This window comes from Brassica rapa, chromosome A01 (assembly GCF_000309985.2).
Source record: "Brassica rapa cultivar Chiifu-401-42 chromosome A01, CAAS_Brap_v3.01, whole genome shotgun sequence".
NCBI classification, from domain to species: domain Eukaryota; kingdom Viridiplantae; phylum Streptophyta; class Magnoliopsida; order Brassicales; family Brassicaceae; genus Brassica; species Brassica rapa.
This window is the reverse complement of record NC_024795.2, coordinates 5,689,663-5,704,224: the sequence shown is the minus strand read 5'-3', so window position 1 is coordinate 5,704,224 and position 14,562 is coordinate 5,689,663. Positions and strand designations below refer to the sequence as shown.

General features: G+C 36.3%; 2 protein-coding genes across 3 annotated transcripts; both read right to left on the bottom strand.

The window, feature by feature from the left end:
* Positions 1-104: 104 nt before the first annotated feature.
* LOC103857691 (fe(2+) transport protein 1) lies at positions 105-5,143 on the bottom strand. Its single transcript, XM_009134917.2, has 3 exons — positions 964-5,143; positions 723-872; positions 105-634 (listed from the first exon to the last, which is right to left on the bottom strand). Exons 1-3 carry the CDS (start codon positions 1,684-1,686, stop codon positions 329-331), a joined length of 1,179 nt encoding a protein of 392 aa, XP_009133165.2. The 5' UTR covers positions 1,687-5,143; the 3' UTR covers positions 105-328.
* A 243-nt stretch (positions 5,144-5,386) lies between these two features.
* On the bottom strand, positions 5,387-10,862 carry LOC103857682 (fe(2+) transport protein 2). Of its 2 annotated transcripts, XM_009134907.2 has the most exons (3): positions 10,077-10,862; positions 9,821-9,970; positions 5,387-9,730 (listed from the first exon to the last, which is right to left on the bottom strand). In XM_009134907.2, exons 1-3 carry the CDS (start codon positions 10,695-10,697, stop codon positions 9,425-9,427), a joined length of 1,077 nt encoding a protein of 358 aa, XP_009133155.1. In that variant the 5' UTR covers positions 10,698-10,862; the 3' UTR covers positions 5,387-9,424. The 2 variants fall into 2 exon arrangements, with proteins under 2 accessions (XP_009133155.1, XP_033129450.1); XM_033273559.1 differs by having other exon boundaries at positions 5,387-9,970.
* Between the last annotated feature and the right edge of the window lie 3,700 nt (positions 10,863-14,562).

Genomic DNA, 14,562 nt, shown 5'->3' with positions numbered 1-14,562 from the left:
ACCGGCCTACTTATATATAGACTATATTCACCATTAATGTTCCAATGATTGGCATTCCGCTTGACGAATTTAGATTACGTAACATATCATTCTATTTTCTATAATTTGCTTTTCTTGAAAAAGAGTTTTATTTGTTTTGAATGAGATGCGAAAACATTATACAACAAGAACTACTTCCCCTAAACAGAAGGAAATACTCGGGGTCGTGGTTCCAATCACAGTTACATGCATATGAAAAAACATTAAGATACCACGTAAGTATCTTGTAATCGTTCGACAACAAAATCCACACATGACTTCAGTTCCGGAGTACTATTCGGGCAATTAGTTAAGCCCATTTGGCGATGATGGACATGCCACCACACCCTAGAAGAGCCGCAATGAAACACTTGATCTGCATTTTGATGCTACCTTGAAGCTTTGGTCCCATGAACTCGGCCGCTAGAAGGTCTACAAGCGCCATGTAGATGAGCAATCCAGCGGAGCATGCATTGAGCAATCCTACAGTGATCAACGCACTAGGGCTATTGTCTCTGTAAATTGTCGAAAGAGCTATCCCTAAGGCTATTCCGAATGGCGTTGTTATTGCAAAAAAGAACGCCATAAGAAACTTATTCAAGTTCGTATACTCAGCCTGAAAATATCTCAAACATTAAAAGTTTATTACTTGTAATTTTAACGTTTTATAAAGAAAAAAGTTTATTATATATAATTTTATATACCTGGAGAATGCAACCACCAAGACCCATGCCTTCGAACATTTGATGGAAGCAAAGGGCTGCAATGAGTCCTTTAATGGTGCAAGTGTCGCTTGTTGCTCCTAGAGATAGTCCAATGACCACAGAGTGAACTATGATTCCAAGTTCCAAGACCTATATATATTCATCATATTTATATTCGGTTATATATAATTAAAATGATACCGTCGATTAAAATTCGGTTTTAAATGATATGTGTACTAACCATAGCAATGACTCGATATCTCAAGAGTTGTGCATCCGCAGAATCTCCATCTTTTGTTGGTAAAGTAACATCATTTCCAGGGCCGTGACCATGCCCATGGGGTATGATCCCAACTGCGTTCTTTCTAGTATAGATGCTCGTGGCCATTGAATCAATGACTAAAGTGATTAGACCGGACAGCATAGCGAGAAACCCAGAGAAGGGAAATTTGTGCCACGGGTTCTCTTTAAGACATTGTGATGATAACATCTCGAAAGAATCAGGCAAAACGTGCATAAAACCGGTTCCGAGGATAATCCCTGAGGCGAAACACTTAACTATAGTGAAAATGTTCCCATCAGGTTGAAGGAAGGGCACGTTCCGGCTAAAGAGAGGAGCTCCAACACCAATCATGCTTGCTACTAGTATTGCAGCAATTGCTATGATTTTGAGAGGCAAAGCTTTAGTTTTGTTGACGCACGGATTCGCTGACTCGCTTGCGCAGTCTTCAGGTGCCGTTGAAGTTGCTGGAGAGATTGTAAAAGAGACAAAGATTAGTACGAGGAACATTGTTTTCACGAGGACTGTTGGAATTGAAGCCATCTTTGTCTCTATCTGGAGTTTTGTGTGTTTGTATTGTTTTATGTTTGTGCTTTGGATTGGAGTTATGGAATGAGCCAAGTTATATATATATATATAGTCTGTGCTTTGGATTGGACTTATGGAATGAGCCGATGTTTGCATGCCACTTATTTTCACTGATGGCAAAAATTAATTGCTATGTGTAGTGGGAAAACAAATGAATCAATATTCCAAAAAGGCAACCTTATCAAAAGAAATTGAGATATAATATTTTTTTCAAATACTTTTGCGAGTATATATTCTTTTCTTTTTTTATAATCCAGGTGTATTCAAATTCAAGGGTTTGATAATTTTTGGGAGCCGGTTCACCGGCAACATGTAAACCCAGTTACTTTAAGAGTTAGATATCTATGTTGCCTAGCTACGTACATGGATAAACTCAGGACACAGCATTTTCCCGAATACGTTTTTGGAGCTTATTTATCTGTTCAAGACTATACCATATTCTACAAGATTTAAATAAACAGCTGGAGCTTTCGCTATTTTTATTAGATAATTAATTAAAATGTAGACATTCATATATGAATTCTGACGCGATTTTTCAAATTAATATTTAATAGTATATATTTTACATATATAGGCTTAGCAAGGCAACACGATTCGTTCTGATTTCAAAAAAAAAAAGAAGTGAATTATATATCTTAGTCACCTGCTGTAAATAACAAAATATATATTTGCATGGGAAAATATTAATTCTGTGAATTCTTTTATTTTTCTTTTCTTGTTGCCGTGTTTTTTTTATTTTCAATATAGCTTGATTTTTTGTATATCTAATTATATGAGGTTTAATTGTAAACAATTATGTCTAGTTTACATACGCTCGGAAGATTGTTCTTCAAACAAATAATACTCGCAACTATTCCGTTGCATTTAAACAAAAAAAGTTGGGTATATCAGCAGCTGATACTTCTGAACATAAATAAACAATCCAAAAACTGAATCATATTTTGATGCAATTTAAATAGTTTAAGTTTTTAATAATATGCAACCCGAATCACATCCATTGACCAAAGCGGGGAATCCTGAAGTAAACTGCAATTTTCATGCGGTTTGTTAAGCGGTCGAAGTCAACCCCATGCGTCTCTTTAGTCAATTCTCTCAGAAACGTTTACTTTCATCCTGTACTATTAGTTAAGCAAATACGTACTGCTAATTGTGACATGAACGGGTTTATATTTTATTGAATTGCGAAGAACACAAAATTACACGTGATGAGCGTGTGCAACTACATGGTTGCAATCTAGTCATACAACATATACTGATTTTTTGTAAATATTGCAAGTATCATTATCAATTTAACTTATTGATACCTTAGGCTCGTAGCATGACTTTTTTAAATATATGAATCATATATTTTCAAGGTTTTATTTTCTAACTATATATAGAACAACTTAAAAATAGGACAAGTAGCAACCTACGTTTTATAATGGGAGGAATGAATGTGCAATTTTGAAACTACAATTCTTATATATGGTGTTTAGTGATAAACCCTTTAATTATTTTGAATCAGGATAAAATCACTCAATTAATACTTTTGACGTTTTAAACTCTCAGCTTATAAACTGTTAACATAAATCACCTTCTGTCTATAGTTTCATCTATTTTAAATGAAAATAGTTAAAAAGTTAGTTGAAAGATTATATACTAAACCATGTAAAATCATTTATTAAAATTTGTAAAGTTTGATAAAAGTTTTAAATCATTAAAAATGATAAAAAAAAATTTAAGATTGTTTATAAAATCTTGTAAATTTGGCTATAAAATTTCATAAATAATATATGAGAATATATAGGCATATAAAATCATTTCTAGAGCCTTATTAATCGCTTATAAAAATATAAAACAAAATCAGTTGTAATAGTCCAAAACTAAAGAATAAGTTTAAAATTTATAATATTATTTTCTAAAACTTTTTAATCGTTTATATGATCTTAGAAATATTTTAATAGACTTATAAACTATTTATAAGAGTTATAAAATAAAGTATAATGCTTATAAAGATTTATAAAAGATTATAAATCATTTTTATTAAAATTGATAAGGAGTATGGTAGGAATCGTAAAGGCTTATAAAATCATTGATAAATCCTTGTTAATCCTTTGTGCAAGTTTGTTAAAATTGTGTCTACGAATATATTCATTTTTTTGCCTGGCCAAATGTTGATTAATTGATAAGAATATATCTGAATTTTGATGATTGGTCTAAGACAATCTCTAATGGTTCACTTTATTTTTCGCTCTAAAATATAATAACTCTAAATAGAATTTAGTTAGATTCCAATGGTACTCTATTTTAAAATTAAAAAATAGATCGATAAACAAAAATAAACAATTTACTCTATATATATATATATATAAACTCATTTTTACTCTATTATAGAGTGAAAAATAGAATATCATTAGAGCATTTTTGTTCTAAATTTTATTTTAGTGAGAAAAATAGAGTGGGTTAGAGATACCCAAACTATAAATGATTTAATGATTGAATTCAAATTCATATATATTATTTAGCCTTAGAATTGTTAACTCAACATTATAATTAAATACATAATTTGATTATGTAATGTAAGAGCATCTCCAACCACACTCTATTTTTCACTCTAAAATAGAGTTTAGAGTAAGAAATGCTCCAATGGTACTCTATTTCTCACTCTATAATAGAGTGAAAAATATGTTTACTCCAAATATAGAGTAATTTGTTTTTTTTTATTCATTACTCTATTTTTTACTCTAAAATAGAGTACCATTGGAGCAAATTCAAACTCTATTATAGAGTTACTCTATTTTAGAGTAAAAAATAGAGTAAGCCATTGGAGATGGTCTAAAAACGCTATAAATAACGCTGACATGAAAAAAACTCAAAATAAAAGATTTAACAAATTATGTGGTTTATAGTGAATTTATTTTTATGCAAGTCCAAGACGGCACACAATCATTCGCAGAATATATCTCGTAATCGACGATGCTAAAAGCCGACTAATATCATCATTCTTCTTGAATTCTATTTTCAGTGGCTTGTCTTCTTTAATTTCTTTGAATAGTTCTCTCGAAGTTTTATGTTTTCTTGTTTAAAATTAAAGGGTTTTTGTGCCTAACATATCTGTAGGTCCATGCATTCGGATATTCAGAGCGGTTATGGCAGAAATAGTATTAAACAATATAGTTATTTACTTTATCCTGTATAATCAACACTGTCCATGCCGAGAATGTATCCAATTATTCAGGGCATGCCTTCTTACAAGTCAACGTCTATAAAAATTGTCAAAGAATAAATACACTAAATTGGAATTAGTATTGTTTAACTGTCTCTTTAGTTTCCACGTTTCCTGTTTCCATATAGTTGGACGGGCACGAAGCAGTACGTGCCAGACTCGACTTATATCCACCGACGTGACAAAATAGCCCATATTTCGATTCAGACAACTTTGATATAATAATGGAAATATTTTCCATATTGGGTAGTAATCTCATTTTGTTAGCTATTTCTCCCCATAAATAGCTAACTTTTTTTGGATCAAAAATAGCTATCTTGTTAAAAACTTAAAATCATAAACCACATAGATTGATAAGGCATGTAAGTGTATGGTTTTATAAAAAGTAACTAGATTTTGATCCGCGCTTTCAAAGCGCAGATTTATTTATTTATTTTTTCAATTGAAATGTCATATTTTCATATATTTGTGTTTTATTTTATAAAAGACTTACATTTTTTATTTTTATTTATCGTATTTTATTTTAAATGACTATTTATGTTTAAAAAATTAAACTTTATTTCTTTAATGAATTAAATTGGTATAACTCTGATAAATTAATTTTATTATGTGGTTAATATTTTAATAAAAAAATTATATAATTTTAATAAAGATTTATACTTTTCAATAAAAAATTCAATTTTTTTATGAATGTTTAAATTATATTAAGAAAAAAATTTAAGGATAGTTGAAAAAAAATTATTTGAACTTGGACTCAATGGCTCAAAGGAAAAAAAAATGTGAGAATTGGATCTGATTTCTTAATCGGCTCAAATGGTCCAAGAGAGATCTGATGTGGGCTGGATAAAAAAAAAGACCCAATATAGATGTGTTATTAAAATTACTTGATTACCCTTAATGAAACATGCAATGTTAGTAAAGAAAATGACATGCTAAGGTAAAAATGCAAATAGGATCCTGCTTTAATAGTATAGATGGCTAAAACTATATGAAATCACTATAATATCCTTCATGAATATTCAGAAATTTAGAATTCGATAATACGTCACTAACAGCTTTTTTGTCAACAAACCACTCTATTAAATCAAGTTTTGATATATGGTAACAACGCTCATGGAAACACCACCATCCAATCCTGTATGACATATGGCAGAAAAAAAATATCTCGTATCCACAAAGAATATAGAGTTATATAAGATGTCTTCAGAAAGAAACCACAAAGAATCTGAAAAGGACGAATAATCTGGAAATTTGCACCCTGTAACCATTAAAATACACAAATCCACTACTAACAAAAACACTTTCTCTCTATCCTCATTTCTCTTCCTATCTCTCTCTAACTTCTTACTAAAAATCTAATAACTCTTTTTTTTTTGGTTATTTAGCAAATAAGTCCATCTGATAAATCTCAAACCTTTGAAACTGAAGGATATTCAAATAAAAATGATTTATAGATTCTTCTCGGTTACCAGAACAACCCCTATCAGCATCCAAATGCCTATATTTAAGTCGCTTCATTGTTGCAACACAATTTGATAGGATCTGCCACATAAAATACCTAATAATTTTTGAAATTTGGACTTTCCACACAACTCTATAAAGTTGTGATACTTGGTTTCAAAACTTGCACCTGCTTTCGTTGAAGGTTTGTCCTCTAAAGAAAGTCACAATCAGATTTTACAGAATATCTTTTCGACGTAGTATAATTCTACGCGTATTCATCCATAGACTACTGACGAATAGGGTAATGTCCCTTTTATCACATCTTATAGAAGAATGAATTAGTGAAGATCTTTATCCGCCGTTCTAAGAAGACGAGCTAATATGTTTGAAATCCACAGTTCAATCCAAAATAATGAAACTTTCGAAAGAAATCGTTCGGTTATCTCTTGAACAAGAACAAAATCTCAGGATCGGTCTTCTCTAGAGATTCAAGATTTATATAACTTATAGTATATTGTTTGTATACCGTTTTCTGTGGAAATGGAATGATATGAAATACGAGTGTAAATTGACTCAACTCCATTACTGTATTCTACGCAAGAACAACCACATTGGTTTAATACCTACATCGGGTATCTGAAAACAAAAAAAAAATTAAAGAATTTTGTTTAGGAAAATAAATTGACCAATAAGAGAGAGACATACAGTAGAGAGGGGTTTTAATCTCAAGGGGACAATATCTCTGCACCCATGCCGCTTTTAATCTTCTTTCATCTTTTTCAATATTTTAATTCTAAGATACCTATTAAAACCTCTCAATAGAGCTGGTCTAATGTCGTTATCGGTTCTCTTCACTATTCGAAGTTTTCATATGATATATGGGCTGTTCGTTTCTCCATTCAGATGGACCATTTGAATGAAGATGGGAGTTTTGTTCATTTAGGCACCAAAACTACAAGTCATCTGGATGGCTCATCTGAATGAGCTTTACCAATTTAGCCTTAATTTTAAAACTCAGCTGGCTGATCCAAATTGGATCATCTGGATGGAGATGAGTTTGTCAAAATGGTGTAATGTCTATTATACCTCCATGTAATTAACAAATTACAAACTCAAACCTAATATCATTTTATCATTCATGAAAAACGACAAAACCACAAAAGAATATTTTTCCCACCAAAAATACAAAACACAATTTTTGGCCAAAATCGCAATTTTCTCGTAAAAATATACTTCCCGCCAAAACCACAAAAATGCACTTTCACATCAAAAAACGTTTCCCGCAAAAACTGTAAAAGCTGCAAAAACACGTTTTTCCGCCAAAACCGCAAAATTGCATTTCCCGCCAAAACGTGTTTTTCCGTAAAAACCGTAAAAAAGCGGTTTGTCACCAAAACCACAAAAGCGTGTTTTCCTGCCAAAATCACAAAAACACGTTTTATTCGTCAAAATCACAAAAACACGTTTTTCAAAATCACAAAAACGCATTTTCCCGCCAAAACTGCGAAAACGCGTTTTTCTGCCAAAACCGCATCTGCGCGTTTTCCGCCAAAACCGCATCAGCGCATTTTCCGCCAAAACCACATCAGCGCGTTTTCCCCCAAAACCGCAAATGAGTGTTTTCCACCAAAATCGTAAAATTGCGTTTTCCCGCCAAAATCGTAGAATTGTGTTTCCCGTCAAAACCGCCAAAACACATTTTCCCGTCAAAACCGCCAAAACGCGATTTCCCGCCAAAACCGCAAAACGCGGTTTCTCGCCAAAACCGCAAAACACGATTTCTCGCCGAAACCCCCAAAATACGTCTTCCCGCCAAAACCTTAAAAACATGTTTCCCGCCAAAATCGCAAAGCCATATTTTTCTGCTTAAACTGCAAAATTTGAGTACATGGTGTTCTTACCATTGCTTTCATCTTTTAAATTTTAGTTTTACAAATTTTGAGTTTGCACTTTGAGTTATTTGGAAATTTATTCAATTTGAATTTCTATTTTGAGTTTTATGAAAAGTTATAGTCGTAGTTAAATTTTAATACAAATTTAAATAAAAATAAATAAATTAAAATTTTCTAAATGTGAAATGCTAATTTTATAATAATTTCAGTGTAAATATATTTTATACTAAATAATAAAAGTTAGTATAGTTAAAATTAATATCAAACATATAATTAAATAAAAAAATATATATTTGTAATTTGTTTATTAAACTCATCTGGATGAAAATATAAATAAAGAAATAAACATAAAATTCATCCAGATGATTCATCTAAATGGTTCATCTAGATGGAGAAATGGAGAAACGAATGGTTCCTAAAATCTGGAATGATCATTTGGATAGATCATTTGGATGCATTACATAGATGGAGCAGCTAGATGAAGATGGTAGATGGAGAAAACAAACAGCCCCCACAATGGATGAGCTCTTTTTTTTTTTGACAGCAAACATTTACACACTCATGTGGACTCTGTAAACCAATGTGGTAAATCTGCATCCATGTGCACGACGAAAGACGGTTGTTGCCGAGCACTACGTGCCAAACTATCCGCTCTTTTGTTCTCCGTCCTAGGAACATGAACGATTTCTGAGTTGACAAAAATTTGTCAGAAAAGTTTAATATCTTCGAGGTAACTTTTAAATGCTGATCATTCCTTTGGTTTCGAAACCATCTTCACCAGTTGAAAACAATCCGTTGCAAACATAATCTGAAATTGCCTTAAATTTTGCATACATTCCATTGTATAAATTAATGCCTCAATCTCCGAATGAAGAAGTGAGAGGGATGCCCTTACCTTCTGTGCCTCCAATAAGCCATCAAACCCCGGTAAACTAATTGAAATAAGTATATCCATTCTAACATCACATGCATGAAATATTAGTTTGATTTTAAGACAATGTAATTTTAAATTAATTGTATATATCCGTGTAATTTTTCTCTTTACTAAGAAGTAAATAAAAATTGCATTCTTAGAAATAAATTTACAATTCTTTAAAAAAAAGTTTCGTGTCATATATATATATATATATATATTCTTTCAAACGTTTACAATGCTTTATTGCCATGTATCTCAATTTTACAAATTAAAATTGTATGAATCAAATTATAAAACAAACGTACAAATGTACAAAAGACGAATCATTTCCCCCTTGAATATGATAAATCAAATAATATATTACTTATGTTGAGTGTATTAAGCCCATTTGGCGATGACCGACATTACGGTGCAGCCGAGCAATGCCGCCGCGAAGCACTTGATCTGAAGTTTGATGCTACCTTGGAGCATTGATCCCATGAACTCAGTAGCTAGAAGGTCGACGAGTGCCATGTAGATGAGCATTCCGGCTGAGCAAGCATTTAACAGCCCGATTGTAATCAATGCGGTTGGACTGTTATCTCTATAAATACTCGACAATGCGATTCCAAGAAAGATAGCACAAGGTGTTGTTCCAGCGAAAAAGAATGACATCAAGAACTTCTTCACATTGGCAAAATCTGCCTGTTTCACGTAAATTATTGACATAAGAACGTAAACTTCAAACTGATAATTAGTTTGATAGAAGAGACATATATGTATGTATATCTGAACCTGGAGGATACATCCACCGAGACCCATGCCTTCGAACAAGTGATGGAAGCATAGAGCTATTATGAGTCCTTTAATGGTACATCCATTGTTAGTTGCTCCTAGAGATAGTCCAATGACCACGGAGTGAAATAAAATCCCAAGCTCCAATACCTATTCACGATATAATTTGGTGATATATGTATCAATATATGATTTTGAATAAAAATGCTACGTCGAATTTATGCTCGTCTCAAATTATTTTAATAAATCCACTAACCATGGCAATTATACGGTATCGTAAAAGCTGTGGATCTGAAGGTCCATCATCTTTAGTAGTTGCTAGCACAACACCATGACCGTGACTGTGATTGTTACCTACAATGTGAATCGCCTTTTCCTGATCAATGCCATATTCATCAGGCACTGGTCCGACTGCGTTTTTGACGGTGTAAAGGCTCGTGGTAATGGAGTCAATAGCTAGAGTTACTAGACCGGACAACATAGCGACAAATCCCGCGAAAGGAAACTTATGCCACGGATCATCACTAAGACATTTCGATGACAACATCTCGAAAGAGCCAGGCAAGACATGCATGAAACCGGTTCCGAGGATGATTCCGGAAGAAAAACACTTAATGATCATGAAACCGTTGCCGTCAGGACGGATGAACGAAATGTAACGGCTGAAAAGAGGAGCCATTACGCCTATCAAGCTTGTCGTAAGGATGGCAACAATGGCTATGATTTTGAGTGGTAAAGCCTTAGCTTTGTCGATGCATGGATTATCGGAGCCGCTGTCGCAACTTTCCGGGGCCGTTGAGATGGCCGGAGATACGGTAAAGGTGAAGATGATGAGGAGGATGTAGACGAGCTTCATGACTAGTTTGGTAGTAGCCATTAGTATGGAGGTTAGTTTATAGTTAATGGTGTTTGATGAAATAAATGTTTTGTGTTTTTGTTGGTTTATAAAGGAATATTAGCCGGCTTGTTATCGGTCTTGATGTGGAAAGTCAATTAATTATAGAGTAATGGACAAAATCAATAGAAGAAGATTACATTGGAGAATCAGATTCCCGATTCTATTGATTGTGTATTTCTGTATGTACATTGTCAGGTATAAATTTTAAAATTCTATTGAACATTATCCTGTTATTGTTTAATCGGATGGAAGGTGTGGCTAATCCCAAACATTCGTTTTATTATCATGTAAGGATCAAATTAAAATCGAATTACCGACATTGTTTAATTTAATATGTTCCAAACCTTTAATAACTTTCTCAGAGATTAATAATTGAATTTTTGTTGTCGTTTCAATTGTTAACATGTCGCTATATCCTACTACAATTTTTCATTAGTAATTTAGGAATCATTAAAATCCGAAGTCAGACAAAAAAAAATCTGTAACATCCGAGTTAGTGGATATCTAAATTAGTTTTATTCAGAAACAAATCTGAGTAGCCCATCTATCGATATTGGGCCATATTGCTTTGTCGAGCCAATATATTGTAGTATTTTCTCACAAAGTTCCACAAACCCACACTACTCTCTTATGTGAGTCTGATACCACATGCCTTAATGAGATTCAGATGGTTCTCTTTTTTTTTTTTTGTAACACTACTTTCATTAGAAATTAAACTCGCGGGTTCATGGATGAAGCTACAAAGGATGCGTTCGACAAGGCCTGCTTTGCCAAAGCATCAGCAGCCTTGTTTTCAGAACGTGGGATCCAAACAAAAGACACATAATCAAAGGCGACAACAAGGTTTAAGATGTCGGCAATGATGCCATAGATCTCTGAGATGGGGGTTTCCTCATTCAAGGCTCGGATGAGCTGTAGAGAGTCAGATTCGCACTTCACGGCCCGGAGTCCCTTGGCGATGCAGTAGAACATAGCTTCTCGAAGTGCCAGTCCCTCCGCGATTAGGGGAGAGCTGACGTAGAAGCAGTGAGACATGAGCGAGCTAGCCTGGTGTCCCTCAGTCACCATCCAACCCAGACCTGCTAGATGTAAGTCCGAACGCCATGCCGCATCCGACTGAAGGCAAGCGTAGTGTGCTGTATCTAGAGGCCGCAGTGGTGGGGGGTTATTCCTTATTATTGGCTCATTTCCCTGCTCTCGGAGCCACTCTTGAGCTGCAGCGGTTGCCTTTGTGATCACTTCCTCTGGGGTGGTGCCCTTGTTGTTGAAAATACGATCGTTCCTGGCCAGCCATAAAGCCCATAGAATCCAAGGCGCGAGAGGACCGAGGGAGATTTCCACCGGAGGGAGACAGGTGAGTTTACAGAGACCTAGCCAAGCAGTGGACAAATCTAGCAACCCTCTAGCATCAATACAAGTAGAAAAAGGTGCAAGCCTCCATACATTGTATGCGAAATCGCAATGAAGGAATAGGTGGTTGATAGATTCGTTTGAGTCGCAAAGTGCACAGGTCTGGGCAGAGCCAATGTTTCTCACGGCCAGGGCCTCTCCCACCGGGAGCGCTCCTTTGAATATTTTCCAGAGGAACAGCTTGATCTTGGGCGCAGTTTGTAGGTTCCAGATGCCCTTCTTCCAGTCCACTTCCACAGTCGTGGGAGGTATAGGGTTTGTGTCGTTGAGTTCTAGCGCTTTCAGGTAGCCAGATTTGGTCGTGTACTCTCCCGAAGTAGTTCCCAGCCATATTAGCTTATCGGCTACGTCAGTCTTGCTTGGTTTTAGGCTTAGGATTCTTGCTTCTTCGTGAGGAAACACTTGTTGAATGATCTCTCTGTTCCAATCTGTACCATTCGGTAGCATGAGCTTTTTGACTGTCCAGTGGATGAATTGCTCGGGGGCAGGGCCCATAGGGCGCGCCTGTTCAGAATGGCTGAGCCAAGGGTCAGACCAGATGTTGATACTCTCTCCATTCCCAAGTGCCCAGCCAGCATTGCTCATCATAAGGTCCCTTCCTATTAGTACCCCTCTCCAGCCGTGCGATTCGGCGCTTCTATGTGCAACCTGTAGGAAGGGAGTATCAGTGCAATATTTTCCAGTTAGCACCCGGCTGAGAAGGCCCGAGGGATTATTATGAATTCGCCATCCGAGTTTTGCGAGGTACGCGTCATTGAAGCTCTCAAAATCCCTAAAACCCAGACCTCCATCCTGTTTGGATTTCGTCATCTTGTCCCAAGAGACCCATGCCATTTTCCGGTTTCCACTTCTTCCATCCCACCAAAATCTGGTCACAGCTGATTGTATCCGCTTGCACAGCGACCGGGGCAGCTTGAAACATGTCATGGAATAAGATGGAACCGGGGTTAGGACGCTTTTAAGCATAACCATCTTGCCCGCTGTTGAGAGGAACTTGTTTGACCAGCCACTTGACTTCACTTTAATCCGGTCCACGATTGATGTGAATAGGTCCCTTTTCTTTCGGCCAAAATGCTCCGGGAGTCCTAGATATTTGCCTACCCCACCTTCCTTTGGTATATGGAGACAGTCCTTGATCATAGTCTTGAGCGAGAGTGGTGCTTTCCGTGAGAAAGTAATCGAGGACTTGTTGGTGTTAATCGCTTGCCCTGATGCACTTTCATATTGCTGAAGAATCGCTTTTAAGGCAGAGGCGTTCTCTTTGTTTGCTTTCACGAAGAACATTGTATCGTCCGCAAATAGGAGATGGTTCACTTGGGGACAGCCCCTAGCGACTCGAATGCCGGTCAGCTGACCAGTTTCTTGAGCTCTGTTACACAGTCCCGAGAGCACTTCGCTACAAAGGATGAAAATGTAGGGTGAAAGAGGGTCTCCTTGACGGATGCCTCTACTCGGAGAAACCTTCCCTCTAGGCGAACCGTTAATGAGGAAGGCGTATGTAACAGAAGAAACACATTCAAGTATCCATGCTATCCATCGAGAGTGGAATCCCAACTTCTCTAGGACTAGCCGGATAAACTCCCATTCTAGTCTATCGTAGGCTTTGCTCATGTCCGCTTTCACCGCCATTGAGCACCGCTTCTCCGCCTTCGAGTTCTGAAGGAAGTATAGGACTTCATGGGTGATTAGGACATTATCAGATATCGCTCTACCCGGGACAAATGCGGACTGGTTTTCCGAGATGAGGGTTGGGAGTAAGGGTTGGAGTCTTTTGGTGAGGATTTTGGAGATGATCTTGTAGTAGACATTGCATAAAGCAATTGGCCTGTAATCCGCCACAACTTTCGGGCTCTGAATCTTCGGAATGAGACGGATGAAGGTTTCGTTTATACTCGGTGGCAGCTTGCTCGTTTCGAAGAAACCCTGGACTTCTCGAACAATGTCAGCTCCAATTACTTCCCAATGAGCGTGAAAAAACCCCGCAGAGAATCCGTCCGGCCCTGGCGCTTTGTCCGCATGTATGGAGAAGACAGCTGTTTTTATCTCTTCTGGGGTCGGTATCCTGATGAGCTTCTCGTTCTCGCTAGATGATACCATCGGCTTTAAGGCTTTGTCTACAACATCTTCAATAGCCGAGCGCTCTCCCGATAAGGTAGTGAAGAGGGTTTCGAAGTATTTTACTATGACCTGAGCTATCTCTCCCTCTTGAAAGACTGGGTTCCCGCTTCCGTCCTCAATGACTGTGAGAGCATTGGCTCTTTTCCGGTTTTTTGTAGCCGCATGGAAGAATCCGGAGTTGCGGTCACCTAACCGTAGCCATAGCAGACGGCTTCTTTGTCTCCAATAGGCTTCCTCTGCCCTGTATGCCTTCTTTAGATCCTCAGTGACCCGGTGGATGAGTTCGATGTCGTTTGTTGTACTGGACTGAGCTTCT